Source organism: Suricata suricatta, chromosome 15 (assembly GCF_006229205.1).
Source record: "Suricata suricatta isolate VVHF042 chromosome 15, meerkat_22Aug2017_6uvM2_HiC, whole genome shotgun sequence".
Lineage (NCBI taxonomy): Eukaryota > Metazoa > Chordata > Mammalia > Carnivora > Herpestidae > Suricata > Suricata suricatta.
In genome coordinates this window covers 28,544,742-28,558,322 of record NC_043714.1, presented here as the reverse complement: position 1 = coordinate 28,558,322, position 13,581 = coordinate 28,544,742, and the positions used below count along the sequence as shown (strand labels likewise).

The 13,581-nt window shown below is 38.7% G+C and overlaps 1 protein-coding gene across 5 annotated transcripts in view; it reads left to right on the top strand.

The window, feature by feature from the left end:
• Positions 1-7,867: 7,867 nt before the first annotated feature.
• Positions 7,868-13,581, top strand: part of SNX16 (sorting nexin 16) — a 38,256-nt gene continuing 32,542 nt past the window's right edge. For 2 of the 5 annotated variants that reach the window (XM_029923690.1, XM_029923686.1), the window contains exons 1-2: positions 7,868-8,044; positions 9,797-10,271. In XM_029923690.1, coding sequence (XP_029779550.1) covers positions 9,897-10,271 — 375 coding nt within the window. In that variant the 5' untranslated portion in view covers positions 7,868-8,044; positions 9,797-9,896. The remainder of the gene's footprint in view (positions 8,045-9,796; positions 10,272-13,581) is intronic. The other 3 variants (XM_029923689.1, XM_029923687.1, XM_029923688.1) reach the window with 3 other exon arrangements.

Here is a 13,581-nt window from a genome sequence, read left to right as displayed (position 1 = left end):
AAAAAAAGATGGAAGTAATCCAAACAAAAGACCAGAGGTAACCCAGATGGTTGAAGCCCTCCATGAAGTGGTATGAAGCTCGCCTACAAGATGAGCAGGAATGCTGGTGGTGGTGTATGAGACTCACTACTTCTTCCAAGGCTTTATTTTTCCCCTGAAAACATGATCTGTTTTAGAAGGATCTCTTACACACTAGGATGCTGAAATTTGGCCCTTTGACCTCAGAAAACAGAACTCCTTCCCCATGTTTTTACCAGGAGTTGGAGCATATCTCAAACCTAATTAAGATACAGACTTAAATGTACAATAATATAGAGTCATTGGTCTATTTAATTTCAGGAGGTTAGCTTTTTTTTAATTTAATTTTTGCTCAGCCTAAGGCCTTTTATAGATCTTAGCATTGCTAACCAGGCTGTGATATTCATTCAGTTATCCATTTCAGGTTTCAAATGACACGCATAAATTTATAAAACATTAGATCTGAAGTGGACCTTAAAAATCATCTATCCAATCCAGCAGTTTACAAGTTACTCTGAACAAATGAAGGAATCCTTTCTCTTTAACCAGAGCTATTTCACTTTGTTTCAAAGAATGAGTCTCATTTCTTTGAAACCAAATTCCACGGAGAATATGTATGCATTTGTTTGTTTACATTAAACCACCAAGCTGATCCAATGAGAAAACTTTGGATTTTCATTCATTTATTCATTCAGTTTGGCCCCACAAATGCCAGAGTTTCTGCCAACCAGTGAAGAAGAAACGGAAGCGTTTTCTGCTTCAAGGAGCACATGGTCTAGTCAAGAAGGCAGACACACAGGGACAACCATATCCAACAGGCCAACGGAGTAAGGTCACAGCAGAAGTCTATAGAGGGAAGTGTGAACCCGTGGGTGTGCAGACTTCAGAGAAGCTTCTGGAATGGTGGTCACCTAGATATGGGACTCAGAAATGGGATGAGAGAAGTAAGATAATTCCCAGGCAAAAGCAACAACAAATGCTAGCAAGAGAGAAAATGATGAGCTCAGAATGGGAAATAATTGGTATGGCTGGACTTTGAGATTCATTGCATGTGATAGGTACTCAATAAATAGCTGGTTAGCTGATTACCTAATTAATTAAACTGGAGGAAATAGGCTATAAAAGTAGATAGAAGTCAGATCAGGAAGGGGCTCACAGGCTAACTCAAAGAATTCGATTTTATTACCTAAAATAAAAGGTGAAAAGGCAAATGTTTAAAGGGATTTTATAGGAAATGAGAATAAGTGGGCCACATTTTGAAAAAGATATAGTAGTTATGGGGATTATACATGAAGTAACTGCCTTATTCAGGTACAAGATAAGGTACTGTCAGCACATAGATGTCTAATATATGATCCTGGCCCTTAGGATGCACATATAAATAAGTAATCACAATATAATGTGATGATTACCTCTACTCACATTCTGAATACAATGGGATCATTGAGGAGAGGTTTACTTAATTCCATCTGAGGAAATCAGCAAGGCTTTACTGATGAGATTCTATTTGAAACAACTTGAGGAATGAGTATGAGCTCATCTGTCTACTTTTGGACTTTCAATCCAATCAGGTTGGTCTCCTCCTCACTGCCCAACAACACCCTACACTGTGGTTAAGTCCTCTCTCAAGTCTTTGACTTTGCCTGGTGTGCCCTACATCCCTTCTTTACTTCCCCAATTCCCGCCAACTCTTAAAGGTCCATTGCAGGCCTTCCTCACGCATAAAATCCATGAAGACTTCCCAGGCATCAAATATGAATAGAGAATGTACCAGAGGCAAGAAAGTATTGGAAGGCTGAAAGACATTAGGACCCAACAGAATATAGAAGGGCTCAGGAAAGGGTGCCTTGTTATTATGTACGATGAGAAGCTAACTAGTTTGGGCCTCAAAGATTCATAGTCTTAGCTCTAAAACAGTGGCTTATATCCATGACCTTTATGGACCTTTTCAGTTCTAAAATTATAACTGTGATTTCGTGAATGAATATGATCTCTTTGTTGTATTTCCAGTAGGACTTCCACATCTGCTTTCAAATTTTCCCTTATGTAATTTGATGAGTAGAAATCATTAATCAATAGTAGCAATACTGAAGAGGGTCTTCTTTCTGCCATAATAAATGCCATATAATTCCTACCATAGATTTAGGTGATTATATAAGTCACAGGTTAATCACAATAAAGTTGGCTGCCATGTTTCCCTATTACTACTTTGGTTACCATCTGTTAATTTAAGAATAGGTCACTTGTGGTGCTTTCTCTGGACCCTCACAATTTCATGGCAGTGAGAAAATAGAATAGATTATAGATCCTGAATATTAAATCACAGAAACACTGCCTATGGAAAAGAACACACATGAATCAGGGAAGCCATGAGATTATGCCAAAATAATAATTGAAAAGGAGTTGCTTTTTTACATCATTTTAGTTATTATAAATCTCTTAGAAAGAATTTTTTGCATTTTATCCACTTTTAAAATTCATATTTAGTTTGCCTCATTCCAACATGCTCTATTAGTTATCCTTTTGGTTATAAGCAGAAGAAGCAACTCTGACTAGGTGTAAGCAAAAAGCAAATCTATTCAAAGTATTCTAGGGTATCTCATGAACTCCAAGTAAAAGTCAAGAATGGGGGGGACCAGATCAATTCCAGTGACCTCAGCAGTGGGACTTCATTGACCCTCTTACTATAGAATTTCCTTTGACTTCATCTTCTGTGACTTCCAGTCTGCATCTTCCTCCTACTTCTTTTAATTGCTAGGAGAGAGCATCCTTTGGGCACAATTTAGGTCAAAGGTCCTCCTCAGTCACAATCAACCTGACAAATAATACTTATTGTAAGACTAACATATTACAAAGATGGCTACCAGAGGCCATACTTATAGCAGAGAGAGTTCCAGAGAAGGGGCAAACTTGGGACTCTAAGAAGCCACTTCAAGAGATGTTTGCCTATTGCACATACTTTTTTCTGTTGTTTTTGTTTTGTTTTGTTTACCATTCTTCCCTCTTTCCCTAAGCCCACCCCTCGCCCCACCATTACCAATACCGATATGACATTGTATAAAATTGTTCCTAGTAGGCTCAAAAAATTCTGCTAGATGTATATATTTTGCATAAAATTAAAATAAAGAATGGGCAGGAAAACAGGTTGCTGTTACTCTGCAAATTAAAATATATACAAATCAATTTGTTTGTGTATAGTATATACAGTCATCCAAACTTAACTAAAATATTGCATGGTGACTAGCCATTACATATGCACTATGATAATATAACTTTTACTCTGACAACCACAGGACATTCTTTCTTGATTGTTAAACACTTTCTGGAGCCCAGGAATAAATTCACGTTTCTACAGTCAATTAATTTATCACAAAGAAACCAAGAATATACAATGGGGAAATGATAGTCTCTATAATAAATGCTGTTGAGAAAACTAGAGAGCCACCTGTAAAAGAATAAAACTAGACCACTATCTTACACCATACACAAAAATTAACTCAAAATGGATTAAAGACTTGGATGTAAAGCCTGAAACCATAAAACTACTAAAAAAAAGAAAAAAAACAAAAAATACATAGGTGGTAAGCTCCTTGACATGGGGCTAAGCAATGATTTTTTGGCTCCAGTCCCAAAAGCAAAGGCAACATAAGGCAAATAAACAAGTGGGACTGTATCAAACTAAAAACTCTCTGTACAGCAAAGGAAATTATCAATAAAATGAAGAGACAACCTACTGAATGAGAGAAAATATTTGCAAATCATTTGAGATCTGTTAAGTGGTTAATGTCCAAACTATATAAAGAACTCATACAACTCAATAACAATAACAACAAATCCAATTAAAAATTGGGCAGAGGATCTGAATAGACATTTTTCCAAAGAAGACACACAGATGGCCAACAGGCATATGCAGAAATAACTCAATTGTCACTAATCCTCATAGAAATGCACTTCAAAATCACAATGAGTTCAGGCGATGGGGGAATGGGTTAAATGGCTGATGGGGATTAAGGAGTACACTCGTGATGAGCACTGGATGCCGTATGGAAGTGCTGAATCACCATATTGTACACCTGAAACTAATATTACACTGCCTGCTAACTAACTGGAATTTAGATTAAAACTTAAAAATAAAAACAAAAAAAATTAAAGAAAAACCACAATGAAATACCACTTCACACTTGTCAGAATGGCTATTATCAAAAACACAAGACATAGTGGCACCTGGCTGGTTCAGTCAGTAGAGCATGAGACCCTTGATCTCGAGGTTGAGTTCAAGCCCCACAGTGAGAATAGAAATTAAATTTTAAAATTAAATTAAATGATACTCATGCATTATTAAAAAAAAAAAGATACGAAATGACAAACGTCAGTAAGGATATGAAGAAAAGGGAACTCTCAAGTACTGCTGGTGGGAATGTAAATTGGTGTAGGCACTGTGGAAAACAGCATGGAGGGGCACTAGGGTAGCTCAGTTGGTTGAGCATCTGACTTAATTTTTCTTTTTTTTTTAAGTGTATTTATTTATTTTTGAAAGAGACAGAGAAAGTGACAGTGTGACTGAGGGAGGGGCAGGAAGAGGGAAAAAGACAATCCCAAGCAAGCTCCACACTGTCAGCACAGAGCCCAACAGGGGCTGGAACTAATGAAACCATGAGATCATGACCTGAGCCAAAAACAAGAATTCTATGCTTAACCAACTGAGCCACCCAAGTGTCCCAAGCATCTGACTCTTGATTTCAGCTCAGGTCATGATCCCGGGATGGTGGGATGGAGCCCTGTGTCAATCTCCAGGCCTAATATGGAGCCTGTTTGACATTGTCTCTTTCTTTCCCTCTTCTGCTCTCTCCCACTCATGCTTTCTCTCTAAGGAAAAAAAAAGTGATAGGAGCACCTGGGTGGCTCAGTTGGTTGAGCATCCAACTTCATCCAACTTCAGCTCAGGTCATGATCTCATGGTATGTGAGTTCAAGCCCCACATCAGGCCCTCTCCTGTCAGCACAGAGCCCACTTTGGACCCTCTCTCCTCTTCTCTCTCTGCCCCTCCCCCATGCCTCAGTGAGCTCACGTATGCACACTCACTCTCTCTCAAGAATAAAGAAATAGGGGCACCCCTGTGTAGCTCAGTCAGTTAAGCAGCAGACTCTTGTTTTTGGCTCTGGTTATGATCTTACGGTTTTGTAAGTTCAGGCCCGCACTGGGCTCTGCATTGACAGTGGGAAACCTGCTTTGGATTCTCTCTCTACTTCTCTCTGCCTCTCTCTCTCTCTCTCTCTCTCTCTCTCTTCCCTCTCTCTCTCCCCTCTCTCTCCTTCTCTCTGCCCCTGTGTGTGTCTCTCTCTCACACAAAATAAATAAATAAACTGTAAAAAAAGAAAGTGTCTTTAAAATAAATATTTTTTTTAATTAAAAAAAACAGTATTGAGTTTCCTCAAAAAATTAAAAATTGAATTACCATATAATCCAGCAAATCCACTTCTGGGTATTTATCCAAAGTAAATAAATATACTAACTCAATAAGTATGTACTCCCATGTTCACTGCAGCATTATTTACAATAGCCAAGATTTGTAAATACCAAAATGTCTATCAACAAACAAATGGATAAAAAAAATGCACAGAATACTATGCAGCCATAAAAAAGGAATGAACTCTTGCCATTTGTGACAACATGGATGGACCTAGGGAGCATTAGGCTAAATGAAATAAGTCAGACAAAGACAAATACCATATGATCTCACTCACATATGGTATATGGAATTTAAAAAACAAAACAAAACGGTCATAGATACAGAGAATGGATTGGTGGTTGCCAGAGATGGGGGTGGAGATGAGCAAGACAAGTGACAGAAGTCAAACAGAAAGGGATAAATTTCTAGTTATAAAGTAAATAAGTCATGAGAATATAATATACAGTATGGCAACTATGATAACTAATGCTGCATTCCATATTTGAAAGTTACTAAGGGGCACCTACGTGGCTCAGTCAGTTAAGCATCCAGCTTCAGCTCAGGTCATGATCTCATGGTTCATGAGTTCCAGCCCCATGTCGAGCTCTGTGCTGACAGCTCAGAGCCTGGAACCTACTTTGGATTCTGTGTCTCTCTCTAACCCCTCCCCCATTCATCTCACTCTGTCTCTCTCTCAAAAATAAATAAGCATTTAAAAAAAATTTTTAAAAGGTGTCTAAGAAAGCAAATCTTAAAAGTCCTCGTCACATGAAAAAAGATTTGGAGCTATGTATGATGATGGATGTTAACTAGATTTATTGTAGTGATCATTTTCTCAATATATACAAGTGTCAACTAATTATGTTGCACACCTGAAGGTAATATATAAATTATACCTCTATTTAAAAAATTATTTTATTTTAGGGGCACGGTGGTGGCTCAGTCATTTAAGCATCCAGTTTCAGCTCAGGTCATGATCTCAGTCTGTGAGTTCCAGCCCCATGGTTCGTGAATTCTAGCCCCGCATAGGGCTCTGAGCTAACAGCACAGAGCATGCTTCAGATTCTGTCTCCCTCGCTCTCTGCCCCTCCCCCACCCACATGCTTGCTCCTTCTCAAAAATAAACATTAAAAAAATAACAAAAATAAAAATTGTTTTATTTAAAAAAATATGTTCAGATTGTTTTCTGTAAGTAAAATCTAGACATTTATCAATACCAAATAGCCTGTAAGATAAAGAACACATGGTATTCATATCCTGTATGCTCCTTTCAATAACCTGTGAAGGACATTCTTCATGGACAGTTTCAATAAACTTTTCCAGATCCTTCCTCCCCATAACTGTGGTATTTGTACATCTTTGCTTCTTGAAAGTTTAATTTGCCTTGGCTTCTTTGATACTGGACTATCAGGTTGTTCTCATCATAAGTATCTTTCCTTTCTACCTGCAGCCCTGTTTGCAAGTGAAGGAAATACTCCAAGGCTCATTTTTTTCTTTTCTCTCTATACCCTTATTCACTTACAGAACTCATGGATATAACTGCCACTTCAGGGCCAAGACTGCCAAAGCTATCTTGAAAACGACTTCATGTTTTAGTCTCTTGTTTCCATAGGATTCTTTTTTTATATCCTCCTCACACAAGAAGGGCAAATTATATTATCTTCCTATGGTCATTTTGAAATTCCAGCTATCAATTTTTCCCAGTCTTGGGAATGTTCCAAAACTTTAGAAATCAAGGGATGAACTTAAAATCAAACTGTAAAATCCTAATTATAAACAATTTGTCATTTGACTATCAGAAAACAGCTTTCCCGATAACTCTACAGGTCTTTAGATGTGTAAGTCTAACAAGCCTAATATAGTATCATTTGGGATAAAACTGGCCCCTGGATTGTATAATTAAATAAATACTAAAAATTCCCTGCCAATGATAGGACGAATAATCTGTCGTGTAATGTTCTATGTCCCCACTCTTACAATCGATTGTCATCCCTTAAAGCTATACTAATTTTAGAAAACAATCTATAACCTATTAGAATCAGCCCTAACTAGTAATGACTACAAGTCCCATGATGCAAAGCAGAAGCCTGGACCAATGCTGACGGTAGTTCCTCCACAAAACCGAAAGCTTCAGATCACCTGAGCGGCAAACCAGGTGTTTTAGCCTCCATTTTACAAAGTTAGTTTATAAAAATAAACCTAGGGCAGAAAAGGTAGAATTCTTACCACAACACTAGGTCCAATCCAGCTGCCAAAGAGCCCTAGCTGAACGCACAATTCTATTTACCGCCTCCGAGGGTAGGGGGCTGAGGAGGAGGGAGAAAGCGCCCTTGGCGTGACGTCACTTCCTGGAGAGGCGGTCCGGCTTGGCCCCTCCCTCCACCTCTCCGGGATCCTGGGCCCGGCAGCGACCGGGTAAAGCCGGGCAGAGGCTGGGAGCTGCTGCTTGAAGTGGGGGACTGAAGGTCACGTGAGGCTTCTTGGTCCTGTGGGTGGAGACGAAAAGCTGCGGTTAAGGAGGGTCAGTTTTAACCGTCACAGGAAAGTGCACTCTACGCGATCGCGGAGGGGGCTGAGGTAGGGATAAGGCTGTGGGTGCTTTCTCCGGCGCTCTTGCGAGTGACACCTGCGCCCCCTTGGCTGGCGGTTGTCGGGCGGACTCCACCGGAGGGTGGAGGGGCCCCACTGGAACCTCAGGGCCACCCTCAGGCCACCGCCGACTCTACCGCGAGTCTGGAGGGGCTGGCCTCCCGCGGGGCGGGAAGGGTGGGACCGTCTTGGGTCCCCTGGGAGCCCCGGGAGCAGTTTGTCTTCCCACCCATAGAGCCGAAAACCCGTGGCCTTCTCACCCTGGCAAGGCACTCCTGAGGTCTAGCTGCGCCCGGGTTTGTCCCCTTTCCTCTCGCCACCCACTTCTCTCTCCTACCTCGTTGCTCATGCTCGAGCCACCCCACCTGCCTACGGTTTTTCCAGCGTAGGACTAAGGTGTTAGCCTCGCAGCTTCTCCATGCCAAGGCAAAGTGAACATGCTATTAATGAGCCCAATACGTTTTCTTAAAGTTTGGGTAGCGCTCAGTTCTTTGCATGTCAGTGGTTGTATTGATACGCGTCCTTCCTCCCCCCCTGCGGCCTCAGGTAGTTGAGTAGCAAGGGGCAGAGCTATCCCACGGGCCTTGAAAAGGATAAGATTTCAGACTTTTATTTACTTTTGGGAGAAGAGGGGGGCAATGGGCAGAACCGAGGACCAGTGAATCAGCAGTTCAAGTTTCTTGACCCTTTGATGATGAGGAAGGCTGCCCAGGGCCACGTGCTGGATTAAAAACCTTACATCAGCATTTTTTCCAAGTCCAAGCAGCTCCATTCCTACCTTTCTAACCAGTAGAGTTGCATAGACGTAGTTAAGATAGGCAGACCCTTTGTTACGTGCCATTTCACAGGTCTGTAGTTATTACAGTTTCTTAGTTTATTATTTAATAACTTAGTGGTAAACCTTTTCTTCATTGTATAATTATGAGATTATTCTGAGACAAGATATATTGGTCCTTTTGACAACAGACATTATTGAGTATGAATGGTAAACGTTTGTTAAGTACCCTCGGTTTATAGCATAGCAGGATTACTGATAATCTGGAAACTGTGAAGAACATTTTCACTTTCAGCCTTTCCGTATTTCAGGTTATAAATGTAATATTCATTGGGTCTTATTTGATTAAATTGACCAAGAGGTTTTCAAGTACATTTGATCCTGTGTTTAGTAAACTGTTACTTTAAGAGCAGATGATGTTTACCCTGTATCATCTGAGCTTCTGGCTCACTATTATTAGTCTGGGTAATTCTTTAGAGTTTGCTAATTAAATCAAAAGGAAATGTGAATAACTCTCCTCCCTTTCTTTTCTTCCCTCCTTTCCTCCTTATCTGTATGTAGAACTATCAGGACCATAAACAGACAATAAGTTTCAGAAAAGGCTTTAACCACTCTTCCTGTTGCCAACTCTTCTACATAGGTGAAATCAGGTTAAAATGAACATTACAAAAATCTATCACAAGGAAATGAAGTGAAGATTAAAAAGAACATGCTATATGAAGGTCAAGAAAAAAGACTGGAGTAGTTTTACTCTCTTTACCTTGCAAATGCGAGTCCTTAGAGATGATATTTTGGGATTAAAGAAAGAAGTTTGGGGCATGTTTTCATTCCAAATAAAGTAATGGAGTGTCCCAAAATCAAAAGAAATGGATATAAACACTCTGGGTTGGTTTTTTGTTTTTTTGTTTTTTGGATAATGTTCCAAATTAAAACCTAACCTTTCAATATGTTCTTCTCATTTTTAGATAGTGAATTCCTAAGAAGAAAATAATGGATTTCATATTACTTGTTCTCTAACTGTTTGGACTCAGCAGTGAGTAGGTTTGTTGCAAAGGCTAAAAGAAGATGGCGACTCCATATGTCCCAGTTCCCATGCCCATAGGGAACTCTGCTTCCAGTTTTACAACCAGCAGAAACCAAAGAAGTTCTTCGTTTGGGAGTATCTCAACAAGCTCCAGCTCTTCCAAAGGCCAGTTAGAGGACTCAAGTATGGGTAATTTTAAACAGACAAGTGTACCTGATCCAGTGGATAGTACTTCATCTGTCTGTAGCAGTCCCCTCATTAGGACCAAATTTACAGGTGCAGATTCTTCCATCGAGTATTCTGCTAGACCTAGAGAAAGTGAAGAACAAAATCCTGAAACAGCATATTTGGAAGATAGGCCTTCTACACCTACTATACTGGGTTATGAGGTGATGGAAGAAAGAGCTAAATTTACCGTGAGTATTAACTTCGGCTGTACATCAGCAGAAAGTGTAAAATTGACCAACCTGCATTCTAAACCTGCATTAAATTGTTACCTATACTTGTAATATCTTGAATATAAAATTCAAGTGTTTTTTACAACTCTAAATTCTGTTATACTGTAGTTGTATACCTTTGTTGTATTTGAATGAATTTTCACAAATCAGAAATTTCTGTGAAACTAGCTCACAGATTAAGAAATAGAACATTACCAGCATCTGAATGCATCCCCCCCATTCTGTCAGTCAATACCCACTCTCCTGATAGCCTGCATTAATTTAGCCCATCTTTGCACCTTATGTAAATGGAATTGCAGAGTATGTACTCTTTGAGGTGTGGTCTCTTCAGCATTGTGTTTGTAAGCTTTATCCTTAATCTTACAGGTAATTATAGGTAGCTCATTTTTGTTACTGATAGTATTCCTTTTTGTGAATATACTACTATTTATTAAACCATTCTACTGTTGAAGCATTTGTAGAATTTCCAGTTTGAGCTCTTACAAATGCTACTGCAATGAACCTTTTGGTACTTGTCACTCAGTAAACACCTATGCACATTTCTTTGGTATCTTCCCAGGAGTAAAACTGCTGGATTATATGCCTAGCCTTAGAAGATACTGATGAACAGTGTGCCAGAGTGGCTGTACTAATTTATACTCCTTTAAGCAGAGTATGAGAGTTCCAGTTACTCCACACTCTCCCAGTGTGTGGTAGTTTTCATCTTTTTCATTTTACCTATTCTGGAATATCACATGTGTTTTTAATTTGCATATTTTAAATGGCTAATTAAATTGAAGACTTTTTTGGCCATCGGATGAATGACCAAAACACTTCTGTTACGAAGTGTCTGTTTAAGACCTTTATTCCTTTTCCTTTGGGAAAGTTTTTTTTCACTTCATTTATAGTTTTCTCTGCATTTTGAACATAAGTTTTCTCTTACAGCATGCACTGTGATATCTCTTACTCTGTGGCTTAAAATTTCACTTTCTTAATGATGCATTAGATAAACAAAAGTTCATCATTTTAATATACTCTATATGTATTATACAAATATAAATATTTTAATATTGATTAATTTGGTCTTTTACAGTTAACCTTTTTTTAACTCTTTTTATTTAATGTTTTTTTTTCTTTTTTTGAGAGTGAGAGAGACAGAGCACAGGTAAGGGAGGGGCAGAGAGAGAGGGAGACACAGAATCTGAAGCAGGCTCCAGGCTCAGCCCCACATTGGGCTTGAACTCGTGAACCATAAGATCATGACCTGAGCTAAAGTCGGACGCTTAACCAGCTGAGCCACCCAAGTGCTCCAGCACTTTTTAAAATCTACCTACTCCCAGCTTACAAAGATGTTGGCTTATGTTTTCTTTAAAAAGCTTTGTTGTGGACCTTTCACATTTAGATCTGTAAACCATCTGGAATTGATTTTTGTCTGGTGTGAGATAAGGGTCAAGGGACTTTTCCCCCCTCCGTATGGGATAGAGTAATCAGGGTTTTATTGAAAAGATGACACTACATTTGCACTATTGCCTATGTCATAAATCAGGCAACCATAAATTATGGGTTTGTTTCTGTGTTCCATTTTTCCTTCATTTACCATTCCACATTGTCCTTAATTACTAATGGATTATGAGAGGCCTGGATACCTGCCATCTTAGGTGGTCTGGCTTTATTCTTCAAGACTGTCTTGGCTCTCCTTGGCTCTTTGCACTGGGGTTGTATTGAGTCTGTAGACTAGAGAGAACTGACACCTGTACAATACTGAGTCTCTGCATCTATGAACCTAATCCATAGACTGAAGTCTTTAACTTCTTTTCATAATGTTTCATAGTTTTCAGAGCAGATGTCTTTCATTTTTTTTTTTTTTTTGCGTTTTTTCCTCTTTAAGTAATCGCTTTATCCAACATAGAGCTTGGACTCACAACCCCAACATCAAGAGTCACATGCTCTACCAACTGAGCCAGCCAACTGTGCCCCTAGTTAGACTTATTTCTAAATTCTTAGAAATATGTTGTTTGATGTTCTTAATACCTTGTTTTGTTTTCTTTTTGTTAATTGCTAGTTTATATTGTTTTGGTCTCGTATGTCAGTGTGTTTCTGTATCTGGAGACCTTACTAAATATACTTACAATTGAAATAGTTCTTGGATTTTCTTGATATAAAGTTTTTATGTTTACTTCAACATTTCATGCTATAAACTTATGACAGTATGGAAAGACTTCCAGAAAAAAATTGTTGTAATTTTTGTTGTTGTTGTTGTTAGGGAAATGCTTAATTTTTAAGAAGTTTTTATCTGAGTATGGTTGACACACAATGTTACATTTGTTTCAGGTGTACAACACAGTGATTCAGTGTTTCTGTACATCATGCTGTGTTCACCGTGAAGCTACCCTTTGTCCCCACACGACACTATTGCAGTATCGTTGATTATTTTCCCTATGCTGTACCTTTTTTCCCATGACTTATTCATCCATAGCCAGAGGCCTATATCTCCCTTTACCCGTTCTGCACTTTTCTCTACTCCCCCTTCCTCCAACAATCATCAGTTCTCTCTATTTATAGATCTGATTCTGCTTTTTGTTTATTCATTTGTTTTGTTTTTTAAATTCCACATAGTGAAATCACATGCTATTTGTCTTTCTCAGTCTGACTTATTTTGCTTGGCATAATACCCTCTAGGTTTATCCATGTTGTTTCAAATTGGCAAGATCTCATCCTTTCTTATGGCTATGGAACATTCGGTTTTGTATACGTGTGTGTGTGTGTCTGTATATGTGTGTGTATGTGTTTATATACACACCACATCTTTTTATCCATTCCTCTATTAGTGGACACTTAGGTTGCTTCCATATCTTGGCTACTATAAATAGTAATGCGGTAATAAACAAAGGAGTACATATATCTTTTTGAATTATTGTTTTCATATTCTATTCTTTGGGTAGATAACCAATATTTATGGTAATTCTATTTTTAAGTTTTTGAGGAACCTCCGTACTGTTTTCCACAGTGACTATACCAATTTACATACCCACCAGCAAGTGCACAAGGGTTCCTTTTTCTCCACTTCTTTGGCAACACTTGTTATTTCTTATCATTTTTATTTTAGCCACTCTGATAGATGTAAGGTGATATCTCATTCTGGTTTTGACTTGGATCTCCCTGATGGTTAATGAACTTGAACATCTATTCAGTGTCTATTTGCCAACTATATGTCTTTGAAAAAACATCTGTTCAGGTCTTCTCCCCATTTTTCTTAATGTTTATTATTTATTTTTGAGAGACAAGAGTG